General features: G+C 41.5%; 1 protein-coding gene across 5 annotated transcripts in view; it reads right to left on the reverse strand.

The window, feature by feature from the left end:
* The window catches only part of Aamdc (adipogenesis associated Mth938 domain containing), a 29229-nt gene that overhangs the window by 8328 nt on the left and 875 nt on the right, over nt 1–20026 (reverse strand). For 2 of the 5 annotated variants that reach the window (NM_001177946.1, NM_001177945.1), the window contains exons 2-3: nt 16932–17035; nt 6495–6644 (exon numbers count right to left, since the gene is read on the reverse strand). In NM_001177946.1, the coding sequence (NP_001171417.1) occupies nt 6495–6644; nt 16932–16997 (216 nt within the window). In that variant the 5' untranslated portion in view covers nt 16998–17035. Of the gene's footprint in view, nt 1–6494; nt 6645–11030; nt 11119–16931; nt 17036–20026 lie in introns of all 5 variants that reach the window. The other 3 variants (NM_001177947.1, NM_183251.3, XM_006508114.4) reach the window with 2 other exon arrangements.

Genomic DNA, 20026 nt, shown 5'->3' on the forward strand with positions numbered 1-20026 from the left:
TTCTTCTGCCCCTGCCCCTCTATTTTGGGCAGAGCTCATGTGGCTCAGACTGGCAGTAAGCTCAGTCGATAGCCTGTCTTTGAACTCCTGGTCCTCCTGTCTCTAGCTATGGTGTGCTGGGATTATAGGCATATGCTACAATGGCCAGCAGGCAATTTCAGTGGGGTGAGGAGCAGTATTAGCAAGTAAGGGACGTTTCAGGGGCTAAGAGTGTGTCCTCCTGGTGAAGAGGACCTGTGTCAATTCCTGCACACTGGACAGCTCACTACTGCTGTAACTCCAGCTCGGGGAGATCTGATACCTTCTTATGACCTATGTACTCATGTGGACACACTTACACACAGATACACACATAATTATAAGTAAAGTATTCAGTATGACTCAAGCAGAGTGACAGGTGTGGTTGGAGAAGACAGCGACTGACTGCACACCATGCTAAGATTGCGATTTAGGAAATAATTAAGAATCCTGCAGCTGTATGCCAGCAAGATTTAGCTGACAGGACCCTGATATAGCTATCTCTTGAGAGGCTATGCCAGTGCCTAGCATATACAGAAGTGGATGCTCACAGTCATCTATTGGATGGAACACAGGGCCCCCAATGAAGGAGCTAGAGAAACTCCCCAAGGAGCTAAGGGGGTCTGCAACCCTGTAGGAGGATCAACAATACGAACTAACTAGTACCCTCCAGAACTATGTCTCTAGTTGCATATGTAGCAGAGGATGGCCTAGTCGGCCATTAATGGGAGGAGAGGCCCTTGGTCTTGTGAAGATCATATGCCCCAGTACAGAGGAATGCTGGGGCCAGGAAGCAGGAGTGGGTGGGTTGGGGAGCATCGCGGGCGGGGGGAGGGTATAGGGGCCTTTCAGGATAGCATTTGAAATGTAAATGAAGAAATATCTAATAAAAATAAACAACAAAATAAATAAACCCAAATCCATTTTAAGACACCCTCCCAAAATAGCATTCTGGGTTTAAGAACTACATGACTCAGATAATTTGTTAACCAGCCCCAGTATCTAGTTCAGATTTATTAAACTGGTTATGAATTTTCATTTTGTGAGCATGCTTGTTTTTTTTAATAACCCCATACCTAAACGTCTTTCTATTCCTACATTTATTAATTTGTTTCCTATCACATTTGAATAAAGTCAAGCTGATTTGATACAAAAAAAAAAAATCCTGCAGCTGGGGATGTAGGGAAAGATAAAGAAACCCCATCTCGAAAACAAAAACAAAACAAAAACCAGTAAAAGACAAGATAGGAAAAGAAAACGAGAAAGTTAGGCACAAAAGCCTCCACTGTCATACTATAGATGAGGACGCTGCTGCTCAGAAACATACAGCTTGCCTAGGCTGACACACTGTCAAGTGGTAGAACTAGAATTTGAGCTCAGACACAATATTTCTGCTACAATGAGCTCTTTAAGGTTCTGCTAAAGTGAACACTATAAAGAGCCCAGCTGGGTCCTGATACCAAGGAACAACCTCCTTGAAGCTTAAAAGAATGAAACATAAAACCAGGCAGTTTAATTGCAGCACTTGGGAGGCAGAGGCAGGCAGATCTCCGAGTTTGAGGCCAGCCTGGTCTACAGAGTGAGCTCCAGGACAGCCAGGGCTACACAGAGAAACCCTGTCTCAAAAAACCAACCAGCCAACAACAACGATTAAAAACCGTTGTGCTAAGCCCAGTAACGGGCCTAGATAAGTCCCACTTTCATAGGAAAATCTCTTTCCACGCCTCTCCTCTCCCTCCATTAGAAAGCTAAAGGGCCAACAGAGAGGAGGCAGAATAAAACTTCATTAAAACTGAAGAAACCTGGGAGTTATAGGCTTATTATGCCCCCTGAGTGTTTATCTTAAAATCTTGAAATGAAACTCATGTTTACGCAAAGACTTTTTTTTTTCTTTTCGAGGCAGGGTCTCACTGTGTAGCCCTGGCTGTCCTAGCTCTCACTCTGCAGACCAGGCTGGCCTGTAACTCACTGAGATCCTCCTGCCTCTGCCTCCCGAGTGCTGGGATTAAAGGTGTGCTGCCACCATGCCTGGCAGGCATCACTCAATACTTCCATGTGAGTGTTCCTAGTATTTGTATTCATAATTGCCTACAATTGATAACAAAGTAACTGGTGATCAACAGTGAGTAAACTGATTTGTTACAAGTTTCTGATGGGCTGTTACTCCTCAATAAAAAGGAACTATCTAATGATATCTAATGATGTCAACACTCCTGGACACTAAACTTAAATAAAGCCTGTGTGTTCGATGATGCTGTTTGCTAGGTTCCTGATTCTAATCCTTGCCTTGTAACTATAGAAAAGAGAACATCAGGCACAAAGTTCATCTTTATCTTGGGACAGAATACAGAGCTGAGAGACTCAGAAGAGGGTCTCTAGTTTCTCTGCTCTCTGCAAAGATCAGAAGAAATTAAGATGATTAGATTGTTTTCTTTAAAAAACGATATTGAAGTTTATTGTCTGGAGAGATAGCTCAGTGGTTAAGAGCACTGTTGCACCTGGGCGTAGTAGCATACACGCATTTAACCCCAGAACTTTGGAGGCAGAGGCCATCGGATCTTTGTGAGTTTGACACTAGCCTGCTCTACAGACTGAGTTCCAGGACAGTCAGAGCTACACAGTGAGTCCCTGTCTCAAAACCAACAAGAGTGCTTGTTTCTCTTTCGGAGGACCTTGTTTCTCTTTTCGAGTCCCAGCACCCACATGGTGGCTCACAACTGTCTGTAACTCCCAGTCCCAGGAGATTCTAGGCTTTCTTCTGGTCTCTGTGAATACTGCATGCAAGTGATGCACAGACGTATAGGCAGGCAAAACACCTGTGCACACAAATAAAATAAAAATTAAATTTAAAAGTATTTGTGACTTAAAACATTTATGAATTTTTGTGTGTAGGTGCTTTGCCTACATGAATATTTGTGTACCATGGGCTTGCCTAGTGTCTGTGGAGGCCAGAAAGGGGTGATAGAGCCCCTAGAAATGGAGTTTGACAGTTGTGAGCCACCTAGTGGGTACTGGGACTCAAAACCAGGTCCTCTGGAAGAGAAACAACTGCTCTTAAGTTTTGAGACATCTCTTCAGCCCCAGCTTGTAATGTTTTTAAATTACTTAAAAAAATTTTAAAGGCAAAATTGAACAGGGACATATCTACATGATTGTTTTATAAATTTTAGATGATCTCTATAGTTTTTATTTTATGTGTATTGATGTTTTGCTTACATGTCTGTCTGTGTGAGGGTGTCAGATCCTCTGGCATGGAGTTACAGACAGTTGTGAGCTGCCATGTGGGTGCTGGGAATTGAACCTGGGTCCTGTGGAAGAGCAGTCAGTGCTCTTAATCACTGAGCCAACTCTCCAGCCCCATGATTACAACTATTTATTAAAGACTATAAAAGAATTGGATCAGATGTTCTTTTCCATCCCATACTCTGTGATTGATCAATCCTAGATCCAACCTGAACTTAATAAATATGGTTTAAATAATTTACATTTTTTGGAGCTATGACCACAGTGAATGTTTAAGAGAATTACAGATCAGGGTTGGAGAGCTTTCCTTCCTTAAATGTATTTCAAATAAATACATTTATTTGAAAATTGGGTGTTGGCCGGGTGTGGTGGCGCATGTCTTTAATCCCAGCACTCGGGAGGCAGAGGCAGGCGAATTTCTGAGTTCGAGGCCAGCCTGGTCTACAAAGTGAGTTCCAGGACAGCCAAGGCTAGACAGAGAAACCCTTTCTGGAAAAACCAAAAATAAATAAAATAAAATAAAATAAAATAGGGTGTTTACTTCATTTAGCAAACTGTTTTGAATAGAGCAGTGACTCTCAACCTCTTAGACTTCATGTTTCACTGTTATAAGTGTCAAGAAACAAGACTATACTGACGGCTAGAAATGCGGTGCAGGGTTCTAAGGAGTACAGGACTATAGTCTTCTGCAGAGTCAGACGAGAGCCAGCTATGGCTGATCAGAGCCATTCAGAGTTGCTGGATCTGTGGACACATGCGATGATGAATTCAGCTGCTGCTACTGCTATCCTGCAGGCCTGCAGTCTCCTGAACTGAGCAATAAAATGTACCAGCAGGAGCCCGCGGAGCCAGGCACCAGCAGCAATTACTCTCCGCTTCATGTGGAAACCTGGATTTGGAGCTTCACACTGGTATCACACATCTTCAAACTGCCCTCAGATCCTCTATGCTTCCAATTCCTCAAGACAACGACCAAGACTCCTGCAGCATAACTCCACTCTTTATTACGAGGCTTTTATGACAGAGCCCAGGGTTGTAAAGCTCACTGTTTTCCTTGGGGAAAGCTATTAGTTGTAGAACAGAGTCTTGTCTAGCAACCAAACAAGAGGATTTCATCCTTTGTGGCTCAGAAATTTTACAATCAAATTGAAAGGGAAATATGCCTAAATTAAGCTTTCAAAAAAATCATTCCATTCTGTCAAAATTAAAGGTTTGTAAATGGATAGGAGTAAACTAGCTGGCTCCCTTGTGTTAAAAGTAGTCTCTGTGAGTGAAGGTTAAGGGATTGCTGGAATCTGTCCCCTGTAGATACTGTCTGAGTTATGTTCTCATTGTCCTCACCTGAATGAACAGCCTCTTGACTGATCTCTTACTCTACTAGGGCACTGGCTGCTTTCCTGCCACAGTCTTGTGAAAGTTCTGGTAACAGTTCTCCCGTGATTTCAGCCTCCAACATTGCAGCCACGGGCCACAGGAGCCGAGCTTCCCGAGTTTTACTAATAGGGGGAGGTTGGAAATGGTCTGCTGCTGCCTGCTTGCCCATGACCAGTGCTCTCAGGAATGGGAAGTCCTGTGGGGCCCTGCATAAGATTCAGAACCAAAGCACGCCAGGTCTAAATCCTGCATCTTCGATACAGGGTTGATAAGACCTACACATCAGGAACTTTTAATGTCCACCTCTAGGCTGATCTGGCCTAGAATTTTGTTCTGTAAGGACTAAATTCCCAACCAGAAAACATTAGGCAAGCTCAGGAAGTCCTGTGTTGGAGGGAGAAGGAGGATCAGAGGAACGAGAGGGAGGGGTCAGGGACACACCATGCATGAGAACAAGGTCCACAGAATCAACTGATCAGGAGCCTGTAAGGGTTGACCTAGGTCCTCTGCATATATATGTTAAGGCTGAGTGGCTTGGTATTCTCATGGGAATCCAGGGTGTGGTTGAGGGGCTGTCCTTGACTCTCGCTCACTGATGGGACCCTTATCCTTCTAAAGGGCTGCCTTGTCTAGCCTTGATGTGATGGTATGTGCCTAGTCTTATTGTAGTCTGTTATGGAGTGTTTGGTTGATGTCCTGGGGGCTGCATGTTCTAATTTGAGGGGAGGCTGATAGAGGGGGTGGATCTGGAGAAGGGGAGAGGTGGTAGGGGAGGGAGGCAAAACTGTAGTCAGGGTGTAATATATAAGAGAAGAATAAGAAAAAAGAAAAAAAACCCCAAAACTTGCTAAATTCTGTGATTGTTTTCAAAACAACATTTATTTCAAACTGATGAATTTAACCAGGTGGTGGTGGTATATGCCTTTAATTCCAGAGTTTGGGAGGCAGAGGCAGGTGGATCTCCATGAGTTTGAGGCCAGCCTGGTGTACAGGGTGAGTTCCAGAAGAGCCAGAGCTACACAGAGAAACACTGTCTTGAAAAAACAGAAACCAAAAACAAACAAAAAGAAAAAAGAAAAGGAAAGGAAAGGAAAGAAAAGAATAAAAGTGTGGTGTTGAATAAAGCATCAGTTTTGCCAATAGCTAGAGGTGCGAGATGGAGAAAATACTCATGGTTGTGGGGGGTGCTTTGGGGGGTAACAAATATATCTTGGGATTAATATAATAGTAACTGTACAAACTTATGAATATGAATTGAAATTTGGGTCTATTATATATATATATTTTTAAATGATTTATTTTTGTTTTATGTACATTCATGTTCTGCCCGTTTGTATGCGTGTGAGAGGGTATCAGATCCCCTGGAAATGGAGTTACAGACAATCGTTAGCTGCCATGTGGGTGCTGGGAATTGAACCTACGTATTTTGGAAGAGCAGCCAGTGCTCTTAAATGCTAAGCAAACTCTCCAGCCCCATGGTTCCATGACATTGCATGCGTAGTTTATTTTGTGTGTATAGGTGTCTTGCCTACATGTATGTCTGTTGCGCCATGTACATGCCTGACACTGGAGGAGGCCAGGAGAGTGTTAGACACTGACACTGAAGTTACAAACAATAGAGAGCTGCCAGGTGGGTGCTGGGGATCAAATCCAGGACCTCTATGTAAGTAGCCAGTTCTCTTAACTGGTGAGCCTTCCATCTCCAGTCTTATATCGCACACTCCAAATGGGGTAAGTTTCATGGCGACGCATACATTTAGCAAGGAAGAGGGAGAGAGAGTGGCTTGGCTGTCTAGGATGTTGGAAGTACCTAGGTCAGCCACCTGCAGTGTCAACCAATCTAGTCACTAGAGTCTTACCTCGGTTCCTGTTTCTCTCCAGTCCCAAGCCCGACTGCCTCCTGGCCATACTTTGCAATCCTTATAGGTTAAGGTAGAGCCTTGCACTTTCATTTGTCCCCAAGAGAGGGAAGCAATTTTAGGGGAAGCCATAAGTAACTGAGCTGAAATCTGAAATTAAAAGAGAAAGGTGCCAAGTTAGCCACCAAGGAAAGTTGAAACGGCTCTAAAACTCAGAGCCAGGAAGCCCCAACTCTCCACCACACAATAGGTAGCCTTCTCTAACAGGAGTCTTACCCTACGCTGTACACAGGCCCTTACTAATTACCTCCCTAAAGCACACTGTTCTTGGGACCTGGATCATGCGAGCACAGAAAGCAGGTATGATAAATTATTTCCAAGACTCCAGAGGTAATCCTCAGGATGTTTTATTAGAGATAAAGTTTGGAAGGAAAGCTTTACTTCAGTAGGACAGAACAAAGAGATGGTGGCATGGCCTACCTCAATATAAACATGGCGAACAAATCCTATTAAAATGTGATTATTTGGCCAGCAAGGGGCTACCTGGCACCAAGCCCAACAACTCCAGTTCAATCCCTGAAGTCTACATGGTAGGAGAAGCGAACTGACAAACTTTCTTCTTTCTCTGGCTCTATGTCTCTCTCACTCTCTCTCTCTCAAACACACACACACACACACACACACACACACACACACACACACACACACACACAAATAAAAAGAAAAATACGCAAATAAAAAGTAAAAAAAAACTAAACAAAAAACCCAAGCTGGAGATACAGCTCAGCACACAGGAACACTGTTTTTTTATTTGACCTAATTTGGTTTGTAGTACCCATGTTGAGCAGCTCATAATTGCTGTAACTCCAGTTCTGGGGATCCAGTGTCCTCATCAGCCTCCAGAGGCACCCACACACATACACTCACACAGACATACATTCATATGAGTAAATTTAAAAAACAAACGAAAGAAAAGTCCAACACCTTGCTTTTAAAACAATGATTTGTCACTCTAGAAATAAAATTAAAGACCTACCATAAACTGCTTATTTATGTAAAGCACTGAAACTCAGATTAGTTCAGCTCCTGGGAACTCTCTATGCAGACTCTGTAGGCACCTAAGTTCAGCTATGTAGGAGTATAAAAGCAAATAGACTTCCTGCTACTACAGAGTAAGCAACTAACTGGTGAACGAGGGCTGAAATACTCCAAGTAGGAGAGATGGTTGGATGGCTCAGTCAGTAAAGTGCTTGATGTGTGTGGAGGTTCGAATAGATCCATAGACTCATGAGGTTTGAATGCTTGGCCCATGGGAAGTGGCACTATTAGGAGGAGTGGCAGTATTAGGAGGTGTGGCCTTGTCAGAGGAAGTGTGTCGCTGTGTAGGTGGGCTTTAAGGTCTCTTAATGCTCAAGCTCCACCCAGTGTGAGAGAGACCCTCTTCCTGGCTGCTTGTAGAAGAAAGTCTCCTCCTGGCTGCCTTGGGATCAAGCTGTAGAACTCTTGGCTCCTCCAGTTCCATGTCTGCCTGCACATTGCCATGCTTCCCCCATCATGATAATAGACTGAACCTCTGAACCTGTAAGCCAGCCCCAATTACATGTCCTTTATAAGAGTTGCCTTGGTCATGGTGTCTGTTCATAGCAATGAAACCCTAACTAAGATGATGTACAAAGTTGAGGACCAGAGTTAGATCATTAGCATTCCTGTAAGAAGAAAAAACTAAAACTGGGCAGGGCTGCACACAACTGTAATTCCTGTGCTGGGAAAGCAGAGACAGGCAGATCCCTGGAACTTGCTGGACAGCTACTCTAGATGAATCCTCAAACTCCAGATTTAGTGAAAGACCCTTTTTCACAAAACAGAGAGCAACTGGTGACGTCAACAGTCCCATGTATACATGTCCACACACACTCCCTGATATGTACAGCAGCATGCACTAATATGTAGATCACACACACACCAAAGACGAAAAGAAATTCTCAAGAGTGACACAGTCATAGAGGCCTTTATAAACTCTCCATGTATCCCAAGTAGACCAGAAGCCATGAGCTCATGCTGCAAAGACTTGGATAGGCTAATTCACCTGAACATCATATGCTGATAACGCCTAATCACACAAACAGAGAGAAGAGGTGTAAGAGGGTAGGCGGACATAATAAACAGTACAAACAAGTGGGAATTTAAATTCACTGAAGTGCACACATGGACCCATTAGTAGAACACAGAACTCTTGCTGGCTCAAAGTGTATGACTACTGAATTAATTTGTGGCTGAATACTAATCTGCATAGACATAGAGGAAAAACTCAGAAAACAGGCCTGCAGAGCAATGGCCGAATGTTTCCAAGATGAAACAAAGCAAAGGGCCGAACAGGCATTTCAGTGGCCACACACTGTAGTTTGAATGCCCTCCAAATTTGTGTGGCTATTTAACTGTAACATTTTAAGAGGGTTTTTATTTGCTTTGTCTTTTTGAGACAGGGTTTCTCTGTTATGTAGCTCTGACTGTCTGGAATACTTAAGTGGGCCAGGCTGGCGTGGAACTCACAGAAATCTACATGCTTTCTTGTCTCCCAAGCGGTGGGATTAAAAGCATGCAGCGCCGCCACATCAGGCTTGTTTGAGTCCGGGTCCAGTGAATCTCAAGCTGGGTTTGAACTGATACTGAGGATTGATCACATAGCTGAGGATGGCCTTGATTTCTGATCCTTTGCCTCCACCTCCTAAGCACTTGTATTAAATAAAGGCTTCCATGACCAAATCCAGTCTACTCTGCAGTGCTGGGGATCAAACCCAGGGCTTTCTGCAGGCTAGGCAATCACTCTGCCCTTGTTTTTGTTTCTTTTGAGACAGTATCTTATCATGTCGTTCAGGGTGGTCTCTAACTAGTGATCCTCCTGGTGGATAAGAGGTGGGACAAAGAACTGACAAGAGTGTTTTTAACTAGGAGAGCTCTGCCCTTATGTGTTGCCATTTTTACTTATTTTAAAAATAAACCATATCATAGACACTTGAAAATAAATAAAAACAACACATAACAACATTATAGCTTTGTTCCACTTTTGCAAGAGGCAGTTTGTTGTCATTGGAGTAAGATTGGAGAAGGTTTGCTACAAAAGGAAGAGTTTGACCCTCTTTTGATTTTTAAAATTTTATTTGTGTGTACATGTGTGTGCTTATGAGGTTGTTTGCACTTGAGTATGCAGATGTCCACAGAGGCCAGATGAGGCTGTTAGGTCTCCTGGAGCTGGACATATGGGCAGTTATGTGTAGTCCTACGTGAGTGCTGGGACCCTTACTTAGGTCTTCTAGAAGAACAGCAGTCATTCTTTACCAAGCCGTCTCCTTAGCCCCAGGTCCCCTTTCTTGCTTCCTTTAGCTCTTCTACAATATGATGACTGCCACCACAGCACGGTATATGGGGCAAGGAAGTTCTTTCCAGAGCTGGCTGGTGATCTTTAAACTGTCCCGAATTGTAAGAAATACATTTTTTGTTAAGTATAGAATGCCTAGCTTCAGGTGTTTTATTATAGCAACACAAAGCAAGTTAAGTCATTTAGAACAAGCAAATGTTTGAAAACTTAAAAAAAGTTCAAAACTCCCTTCATTACTCAAAATGCCCAGTTTTTCTTGATTATCTAAAATGTCTAGTTTTCAATAAAATATAAGACATTTAAAAGAACCCAAAAAGCTTAAACAGTCTGAATATTGTCAGATTTGTGCTTCAGAATTTAATGAAAGTATGAATCAGTTGATATATAATCTCAACTAAAAAGACTTCTGACCAAGTATAAAGTGGATAGTCTAGAGTTGTTATGATTTTGATATGAAACCTAGATATCTATGGAAAATCACTGGCCTTTGAGACATTGATGACGGGCAGCTCTGATGGTAGCGTGAGGAAAAAACCAACCAGCAGCAATTTAAGTCTGCAGCCCTGAGTTTGATACCTAGAATCCACAGAGAAAGAACTGACTCCTCAAGTTGTTCGGACCTCTTATGTACCATGGCACATACCCACTCCATTCACATCAAGTGAGTGGTAAATAGGGATGGTGAGATGGCCTCATGAGTAAAGGCAGTTCCCACCAAGCTGCTGACCTGAGTTCTAGTTCCAGGACCTATATGGTCAGAAGAGAACCAACTCCTCAAAGTTGTCTCCTAACTATCACCTCCCAAAACAAGTAAATAAATAAAAGAAATTAAAAAAAAAAAGAACCTTTTAAAAGGGGATTAATGTCTTTGTCTCGAGACTGGTAAGTTTTCATGAGTGTCGGTTACTATAAAGTAGGTCAGCTCTTCTCTTCCCTTTTGGCACATGATAGATTCCAGTGCTGCGTTTCCACCATAGATCTGACATCCTGGTGTTCTCACTAGGAACTGAGCAGTTGCTGATCACACATGTGGAGGTCAGAGGACAACTTGTGGGAGTTGTGTGTCTTTCACCACGTGGGCTCTGGGGACTGAACTCAGGTCATCAGGCTTGTCCACTTAGTTATCTCACCAGCCCTCAAGTAAAATTCTTTATAATTACCCAGTCTCATCAATTCCATGATAGCAACAGCATACAGACCAAGACAAATGGTAAGTACAGCTAATAGTGGTTTGTAGTGGTCAGAATTCTATAGGAAAAAAAAAAAAACAGAAGCAGGAGATTAAATACACAGCAGGTTCATTTTATTGATTTGATGATTGATTGTTTCAAGACAGGGTTTCTCTGTGTAGTCCTTGCTGTCCTGGAACGGGTCATGTAGTCCAGACTGGCCTCAAACTCACAGAGATCCACCTGCCTTTGCCTCCTGCATGTTGGGATTAAAAAGGTGTGCGCCATCAAGACAAGCCAAGATTTTTTTTTTTCCAAAGTCAGGGTCTCTCATGCAGCTCAGGATGGCTTCAAAGTTACTCCGTAGCCAAGTATAACCTTGCACCTCTCCTTCTCCTGCCTTCACTTCTCTCGGGCTGAGACTGCAAGTGTGTGCCTCCACCACCACACTTGGTTTGTTATAGTAAAAGATTTATTTCAAGGGAGTGGCTCACATAATAGTAAGGGTTGGCAGATCCAAAATAGATAGAAAATTCTGGTTGGTTGTAATGTCTGGGGCAGGAAAGGTTGTAGTATCAAGTACTATTTCTTCTTCGTCAAGAAAATAGTAGTTTTGTTTTAGGACTTTTACCTGATTGGCTGAGGCCCACTCAGAGGATCAAGGACAACCTTATTTATTTATTAGTTAAATAACTGTGGCTACTAGCCGCATCTACAACTTCAAAGCAACCCCTATACTAGTCTTTCATTGGGTAACTGGAGAGGAGACCACATTTGTGGTGGTTTGAAATAAAATGGCCCCATAGGTTCAGAGAGTGGCACTCTTAGGAGGTATGGTCTTGATGAAGAAGGTGTGGCCTTGCTGGATGAAATGTGCCACTTGGAGCAGGCAGAGAGGCCAGCAGAGGGCACTGGGCCCTTTGGGACTAAAGGTTCACTGTGACCTGAGGGTCACAACCCTTTTGGGAGTTGGTCACATATTAGATATCCTGCATATCAGATATTTACATTGCAACTCACAACAGCAGAAAAAATTACAATTTTGAAGTAGCAACAAGAGAATTTTATGGTTGGGGAATCACTACAACATGAGGAACTGTATTAAGCATTAAGAAGGTTGAGAATCACTGAACTAGAGTTTTCAGATAGTTTTGAGGCACCTTGTGGGTGCTGAGAACCAAACTTGTCTGGTGAATCACCTCTATAGCTCCTCTCTGTAGGGGTCTCAAACAAAACAAAACAAAACAAAACAAAACAAAACAAAACAAAAGGCTTTCCCTTTTACTGCATTGATAAAGTGGCCATTTATTAGACAGCTTAGGCTACTACAACAAAATATTAATTTTTATATTATTTAAAAACTTATTTCTCACAGTTCTGGAGACAGGGAACTCTCTCTATCCCTCTTCCTATAAAGCCGTCTATCCTATGACATTATGGCTTACACTCATGACCTCACTTAGCCTTAGTTACCTTCTAAAGGTGCACTCTTCAAATATACTCATGGTGGAAGTTGGGATTTTAACATAGGAAGTGTGGAGAATGCAGTTTAGTCCACAGTAAGTATCCTGTGGCAGACCTGTACCCTGAAGTCTTGGACAGCATGCTGAATGGAGTCTGTAATACAGTTCAATACAGAGTACTGTCATTTCGTCAGCATTAAGTCTTCCATGGATGTAACTCAGTGGTAGAGTAAGTTAACATGTCGACTCTGGGTTTGATCCTAGTATCAGAAAAAAGAATGTCTTTCATCTATATAAATATGGACTATGTTTCCACATATACCAAAGTAAATTTCTTTGCAGTGTTTTATTTTCTGTAGTCTTGTTTTTGTTTGTGTTTTTTGTTTTTGTTGTTATTTTTGTGTACCTTGGCTGGCTCTGAACTCATCTTCCTGGCTAGCTTCACAAGTGATTACAGATATATAAAGAGCCCTCATTCATGGTTCTTTACATTTTTACTTAGTTTTTTATTATTTTATTGTTTTGGATGGTATTGTAAAGATTTTTCCCTTTTTGGGATGGTATCTGGCTATGTTGTTTATGCCTTCTGAGTGACTAAGGTTATAGGTGAAGCTACCTCCCCTAATAGAATTTCTTCTTAATTTCACATTTAGATTGTTAATATGTTGAAATACACTTGATTTTTGAGGTTTTATTTAGAATCCTATAAACTTACTTATTAATTAAAAATTTTGTTTATTTAAAATTTTTTCTTATTTCTTAAGATTTGTTATGTATAAGACTGTCACTTAAAATGGTGCATAAAAACATATATGCCATACTAATTTGGATACATTTTCTTTCTATTCCGGTTGTCTTGGCTAGACCCTCCTCCACGCTGGTGTTAAATACAATTGGTATAGTTGAGGAGATATAGATGTCTTGCTCCTGACTTTAGGGTGAAGGCATCAATCTTCACCATTAATATGTTAAATCTCAGGCTTTCCTAGATATTGCTAAATTAATAAGGTTGAAAATGGTCCCTGAATATTCCTAGTTTACTGAATATTTTTACCACAAAAAAAAAAAAAAAAGAATGAATCTTGTCAAAAGTTTTTTTTTTTCCCCTGCATCTTTGGGTTGCATCTTTTTGCCCCGCACCTGACTGGGCTCTTTTCCTTATTCTGTTAATATGATGCAATATAGAGCTTGATTTTATATGTTAAAACAAGCTTTGTATACTTGGGATAATTCCAGTTAGTTACTGTACATATAATTACTGAGAAATTGTTAATTTCAAACATGGGAGGAGAAGGCGCACTGACCTGAATCATCTCCAAATTAACTAAAGCAAGCGTTTTAAATCTGTGTACATGGACTACCTCCCCCTAAAGCAGGGTTTGAGAGGTCAACAGTGGACAAGCGGGAGGCAAGGTTTTCATAGCCCAGGGGTAAGTAAGGGGTCTACCTGACTGGAGCAGAACATACGCGTAACAAATTCATCATAATGACCTCCTGAAACAAAGACATGATTGTAAGGTGGTCCTAACAAGGCAGTCATAACAAGTAGTCATATAACCTTTGAAACAAAGGTAGGGTTGCAAGATGGTTAGAAACTAAGACTCGGTTGCCCTTTCTTTGAACCATTTGTAGTGAGGTTAGAGGTGGGACATAGCCCAATCCTTGAGAAACAGGTTTAATCAGACACAGGAATGCGCCTACTTAGTTTTTACTATCAAATGACTCTTAAGCCTAAGAAGGAGGCAGGCTAGGTTCATCAAAATAATACTTATCCTTAGTATTTGTGCGACCTTGTTGAGAAAATAGAAGTTAGACAGACTCCTTGGTAAGCAGATAGATAGGGAGAGGGCCACAGCTAGGTAAGAAAGGCGGTGAATGCCAGGCAGTGGTGGTGCACACCTTTGATCCCAGCACCTGGGAGGCAGAGGCAGGCGGATTTCTGAGTAGTTCGAGGCCAGCCTGGTCTATAGAGTGAGTTCCAGGACAGCCAGGGCTATACGGAGAAAACCTGTCTTAAAAATGGCCAGCTTCTTCCTTCTCTTCTAGACTTGAGACAAGCCTGTAGGTGGCTCAGCTCAGGACGTGTCTCAGTTCCTAGCCAATCAACTACACTAGCTTTCTTCAAACTGACTAACCATAAAGTAGGGGAGGAGACTCTTCAGAGGATTTAGCCTCCCTCCCCACACACAAAAAGACATTTTTTCAGCTTGCGTGCCCCCCTCATTTTTTCTTTTTAAAGATTTATTTATTTTATACATGTGAGTACACTGTCAGTGTCTTCAGACACACCAGAAGATGGCATCAGATCCCATTACAGATGGTTGTGAGCCACCAGTAGTTGCTGAGAATTGAACTCAGGACCTCTGGAAGAGCAGTCAGTGCTCTTAATCACTGAGCCATCTCTCTAGCCTGCCTTTTAATTCTTTAATTGGCAGAAAAAAAATAAATTAGATCAAGGCCCCTAAAGTGACTGTGATGTGTTCTATTTTTTTTGTTCTCTTTCATTTTTAGTATAATTTTTGATCCTGATGCACTAAATTGATTGTAAAAATACACCAATGAATCACGAGTCACAGTTTGAAACTACTACTATCAGCTGGGGGTATATTAAAAGTATTTAAGAATGAGACAGCATAAACATAGATTGCATTAAAAATGGAAGTGCTGTGTTGGGATAAGGTCTTTTTGTGTCTGTATTAAATATCCCACTGCTAGAGTTTGTTGGAGAGGCTCTTGCTAAGCAGTATGGCAGAAGTATGCTCAGGAGGCTCTGGGCAAGGCTTCCTGCAACGAAAATGTAAGAAGTATGTGTATAATTTTGTGGTCTACCTCCCTGAATATCAGTTTTTTTTCTATGTAGCATACCAAACTGCATAACATGATTTGTGTGCTTAAGTTTCTAATAGAAATGTTAAAAATTAAGATGTAAAAGGCTTGGGATATGGCTGATGGTAGAGTGATTCCCCAGCCCCATAGAAAATAGGCATAGTGGTGCTAAGCATGATGGCACATGCCTTTAATCCCAGCACTCTGGAGGCTGAAGCAGGCAGAGCTCTGTACATTCCAGGCAAGCTATAATTAGAGAGATAGCTATCTCAAAAAAGTGAGGGTGGGGTTGGGCTGGGGAGATGGCTCTGAGGTTTTGAGTACATGCTACTTTTGAGAGGACCCATTTGGTTTCTAGCACCTATGCTGTGTGGTTTCTAACTGCTAACTTTAGTTCTAAGGGGGATCTGTGGCCCCTGAGCTCAGTAGGCACTGCCACGTGTGTACACACCCATGCAGACATACATATGTACACACGAAAATCAACATAAATCTTTAATCATCAGGCTCAGGGCCTGATGGCAAACACCTGTAATCCCAGTACTTCTGGGGTGGAGGCAGGGGCTGAGCTCAAGGTCACTCTCAGCTACAGAGTGGACTGGAGGCTAGTCTGGGCTCTTGTGTCTGCCTTCTTTCATTCAATGTATTTTTGAGATTCAGCTATAATATTGTGTTGTTGACAGTATATTTCAGTATTTGTTGTAGTTTACTTCAGGAGTATAGCACAATTTACAATTTCTTTTGGATATTTTGCTGTTTTTAATAAACAATAATACAAACACTAGGCAAAACTCAACCTAGTGCAAGTTAGTGCGTAGCAATAAATGTATTGCAATTAAACAGCTGCAATTTTATCATTACATTCTAATCTGATACATATGTTAGGTATTTAAATTCACAAAATGGGATTAAACTTGCTTTTATATGTATGTTTTCACTCTTTAGATGGGACAGGGGCTTACCATGTAGCTCAGGCTGGTCTGGAACTCAATGTATACTTAGCCTGGCCTCAAACTCAAGGTCCTTCTGCCTCCATCTCTCTAGTGCTAGGCTGATTATATGCCAACAACCTGCAACTGGCATTAAATTCTTGTAATCTACAACTTGTCTTTAGTGCACAAAAGCAAGAGATGGTAATGGTACTGTGGGGGTGTGTTGTTTTTTCCTGACAATGGACTTTGTGAAGGCATGACCTTAGCATTGCTTTGTAGTCAAACACCTCTCATCTTTTGGGTGGATGTAACTTTCAGATGCCTAAGGACTTTGCTCTCATTTCAGTCTGGAATGCTGAATCCAATCTAGAAGAGCAGAAACTCTAGCATTAGTTAACAGTCCCCTTTGGAAGAGGTTGTGGATTGAAGTACAGTAGAAGAAACGACAGCCTTTTCTTTTTTAGGATGTTATTTTACGGCCTCATGGGAAAGCTGAAGTAGCAGGTGGGGTGGGTAACGCCTTTAATCCCAGCACATGGGAGGTGGCAACTGAAGGGCCACTGCAAGTTTGAGTCATGTCTAGTGAGATACTTTCTAAAACACTGACAGAAAACAAACAAACAAACAAACAAACCACAAAAGAGAAAAGAGAGGGGCATGGTGGAACACACCTGTGATCCCAGCACTTGGGAGGTGAGGAGGAGGGTCGGGAGGAGTTCAGGGAACCTCACATACATAGTCAGTTAGGGATAAACCAGGACTCATGGTACCTTGCCTGAAAAGAAACAAAACAGCTGAAAGTCAAGACAGAAACCTGATAAGGTTTACATAACACGTAATCAAACCTTCCACCTCCTTCAAAGTTTCTTTTCATAGACATTCTTTCACAAAGGTATAATTCAAAATATTGTGTGCCTGGCTTTTTGTTGTTACAAAACAGCTGATAGAGATGAAGTCTGGCTCATATTTTCCTTTCTTTCTTTAAAGATTTTTTTTTCTGTTTTTAATTTTCCATGTCATGTGTGTGGATGCCTGTGTGTCACAGCATGCTTGTGGAGGCCAGAGAACAACTTGTAAGAGTCAGGCCATCACAGCTTTAATCACGGCACCGTCTCACCAGCTTCTGGGTCAGATTCGCTTCGGTCCTTCTCCAGATTCTCCTTTGTCCTCCCCTACCTCCACATTTTGCATTTTGAGACTTCTATCAAAATTCTTAGTTTGATATTCCCAATTTCATATCTAAAATGCATATCTTCCCACTTATTAAAACTTTGCAGTAATAATCCACAGCTATATTTCCTCTTATTAACAAATGTATTTATTAATTTATGAGTATATATGTGTGCCTGAGTGTATGTATACTTCACTTCCTGTGAGCAGATGACTTTAGAAGCCAGAAGAGGGCACCAGATGCTTAAAAACTAGAGTTACAGGTGGTTGGGAGCTGTTGGATACAGGAACTGGGAACCAAACCTGGGTCCTCAAGTCTAACCTTAGGTTCTCTGGGAAGAGTTCTCTTAACTGCAAGCCATCTTCAGCTGTACTGTCTCTCTCCTATTTGAGACAGTTTTACTGTGTAGCCCTGGCTAGCCTTGAGCCCTGAGACTGCCTGTTTCTGCTTTTTGGTCCTAGAATGAAAAGCCTGTGTCATCACATCCCGCTACAACCATATTTTCTTAGAAACTTAAACAAACAAACAAAAAACCTAAACCCTTATTGTAGTAAAATATATGTAACATAAAAGAGAACCATTTAAATCATTTTCAGTACTATTAAGCATATTGTGCTTTGTAATTTTTTTATCTCTCTCCCTCTCCCTCTCTCTCTTAGAGAGAGGAAAGGTCTCTTTACACAGTCTTGGCTTCCTTAGAATTACCTGGCTGGCCTTGCACTCACAGAGACATACCAACCTCTGCCTCCCTAGTGCTGGGATTAATGGCATTTTTGATTTGAGGGTTTGTTGATCAGATTAAGACTCGCTATTCCAGTGGCTAAATATAGATGGCTAAGTGAATAAACATACTTGGTCTTCTTCCAGAGAACCTATGGTTCCTAGCACCCAAATCCTGTGGCTTACAAGGGGATCTGATGCTCTCTCTTCTGGATTACGCAATACGCATGTGCACATAAACACAAGATCATTTAAAATACAAACAAACAAACTGGTTATGGTTGCACACATCAGTAATACAAATGTTCGGAAGGTTTAGGCAGGAGGACCAGAAGTTCAAAGCCATCCTATCTACATAGGAAGTTGGAGGACAGAATGGAATACATGGGACCCTGTGTGAAATAATAAAATAAAAGGACTCATTATTTTTGGACCTAGAGAGATGGCTCTGCAGTTACTGCTCATTGCTTTTGTAGACGACTCAGGGTTCAGTTGCCAGTACCCACACCTATAACTCCAATTCTAGAGGAACGATGCCTTCTCGCCTCCAGCGGCACCTGTATACATGCAGTGCACATAATAAACTCAGGTAAGCACACACACATACATTAACTAAGAAAAAATAAATCTGAAGACAACATTTATTTTAAAGACCAGTAAGATGGTCAGTAAATAAAGGTGCTCACAGAGGAAGCCTGGCCACTCAAGTTCATTCCCTGGAGCACGCATAAAAGGTAGAAGAACAGAAGTGATTCAACAAAGCTGTCTTCTGACATGCAGGCAAATAGCGCAAATGTCTGCACACACACAGATAATATCTTAAAAGAATCATAATTCTAAGTAATAACTTTCAGAGAACTTCTTTCCTCTTGAAAAATGAGTTTCTTTGCTAATGAAAATGATATAGACCATTATGGTTTTCCCTCTTTTTACCTGGAAACACATAACATTCTTTAATGTTTATCTGTGAAGCCAATGCCCATGTTCCTGGCATAATTATTTGCCTATTAAAAAAAAACTTTCTTTAGTCACACATTTTCCTATTTAATCTGATTTAGAATATGTGTTGCTTTAGTTTTAGGAAGTAGGTGTTATGTAAGTTTTAAATATATTCTTAAAATTTTGGCATAATGTAATAAATTGTAGGCTCAATATAGCTGGATTCAATCTAGATTATAATTTTTTTATAAGAAAGATTTGATTCTTTGAAACAGTCTTACTCTATAGCCTGAACTCAGAGTTCTTCCTGACTCTGCCACCTGCCAGGACAAGAAGGAATCTTTCAAAGTACATTCAATGTGACAGAAAAACATACTAACCACTTTACTGTGAACTATCCATGCTGTAGATATTATTATTCACTTTACTAAAGTTCAAAGTAACAAAGAAACTTCGGAAGGTTATAAAGTAATTAGGGATAGGACTCAAGTCTGGTTCAACTCAAACTTACTTCCTGCTCCTAAGCATACAGTATACTGCTTCCTAAGCTGCAGGTTCTATTTATTTTCCATTGTTGATGACTTTCCCCATTCTGGGATTCTTTCTGAGAGAATGCTACAACCAACTCTGGAATGGAGTAGAACTCTGCTTCCTAACAAGCTTACTGCTGTGCAGCGAACTCCCAGCTTTCTAAGTAGAATCCTAGCTCACCCTCTAGACCTTGGCCAACTTAGAGCCTGAGCTGAGCCCAGAGTCTTCTTAGCATCTTAGTTCCCGAGTAGAGAGTGGTTCCTCAGATTTGGTCACCCAGCAGAGGCAATTCCTCATTAGTGATCCACAGAGTACCTTAGGCCCTGGTCCACCGGTTCCATCTGGCAAGGAAGCTCTTTAAACAGGACAGTAAAACAACTCAAAACAGCTTCAGGAAGTCCCTGA

Source organism: Mus musculus, chromosome 7, assembly GCF_000001635.26.
Source record: "Mus musculus strain C57BL/6J chromosome 7, GRCm38.p6 C57BL/6J".
Classification (NCBI taxonomy): domain Eukaryota; kingdom Metazoa; phylum Chordata; class Mammalia; order Rodentia; family Muridae; genus Mus; species Mus musculus.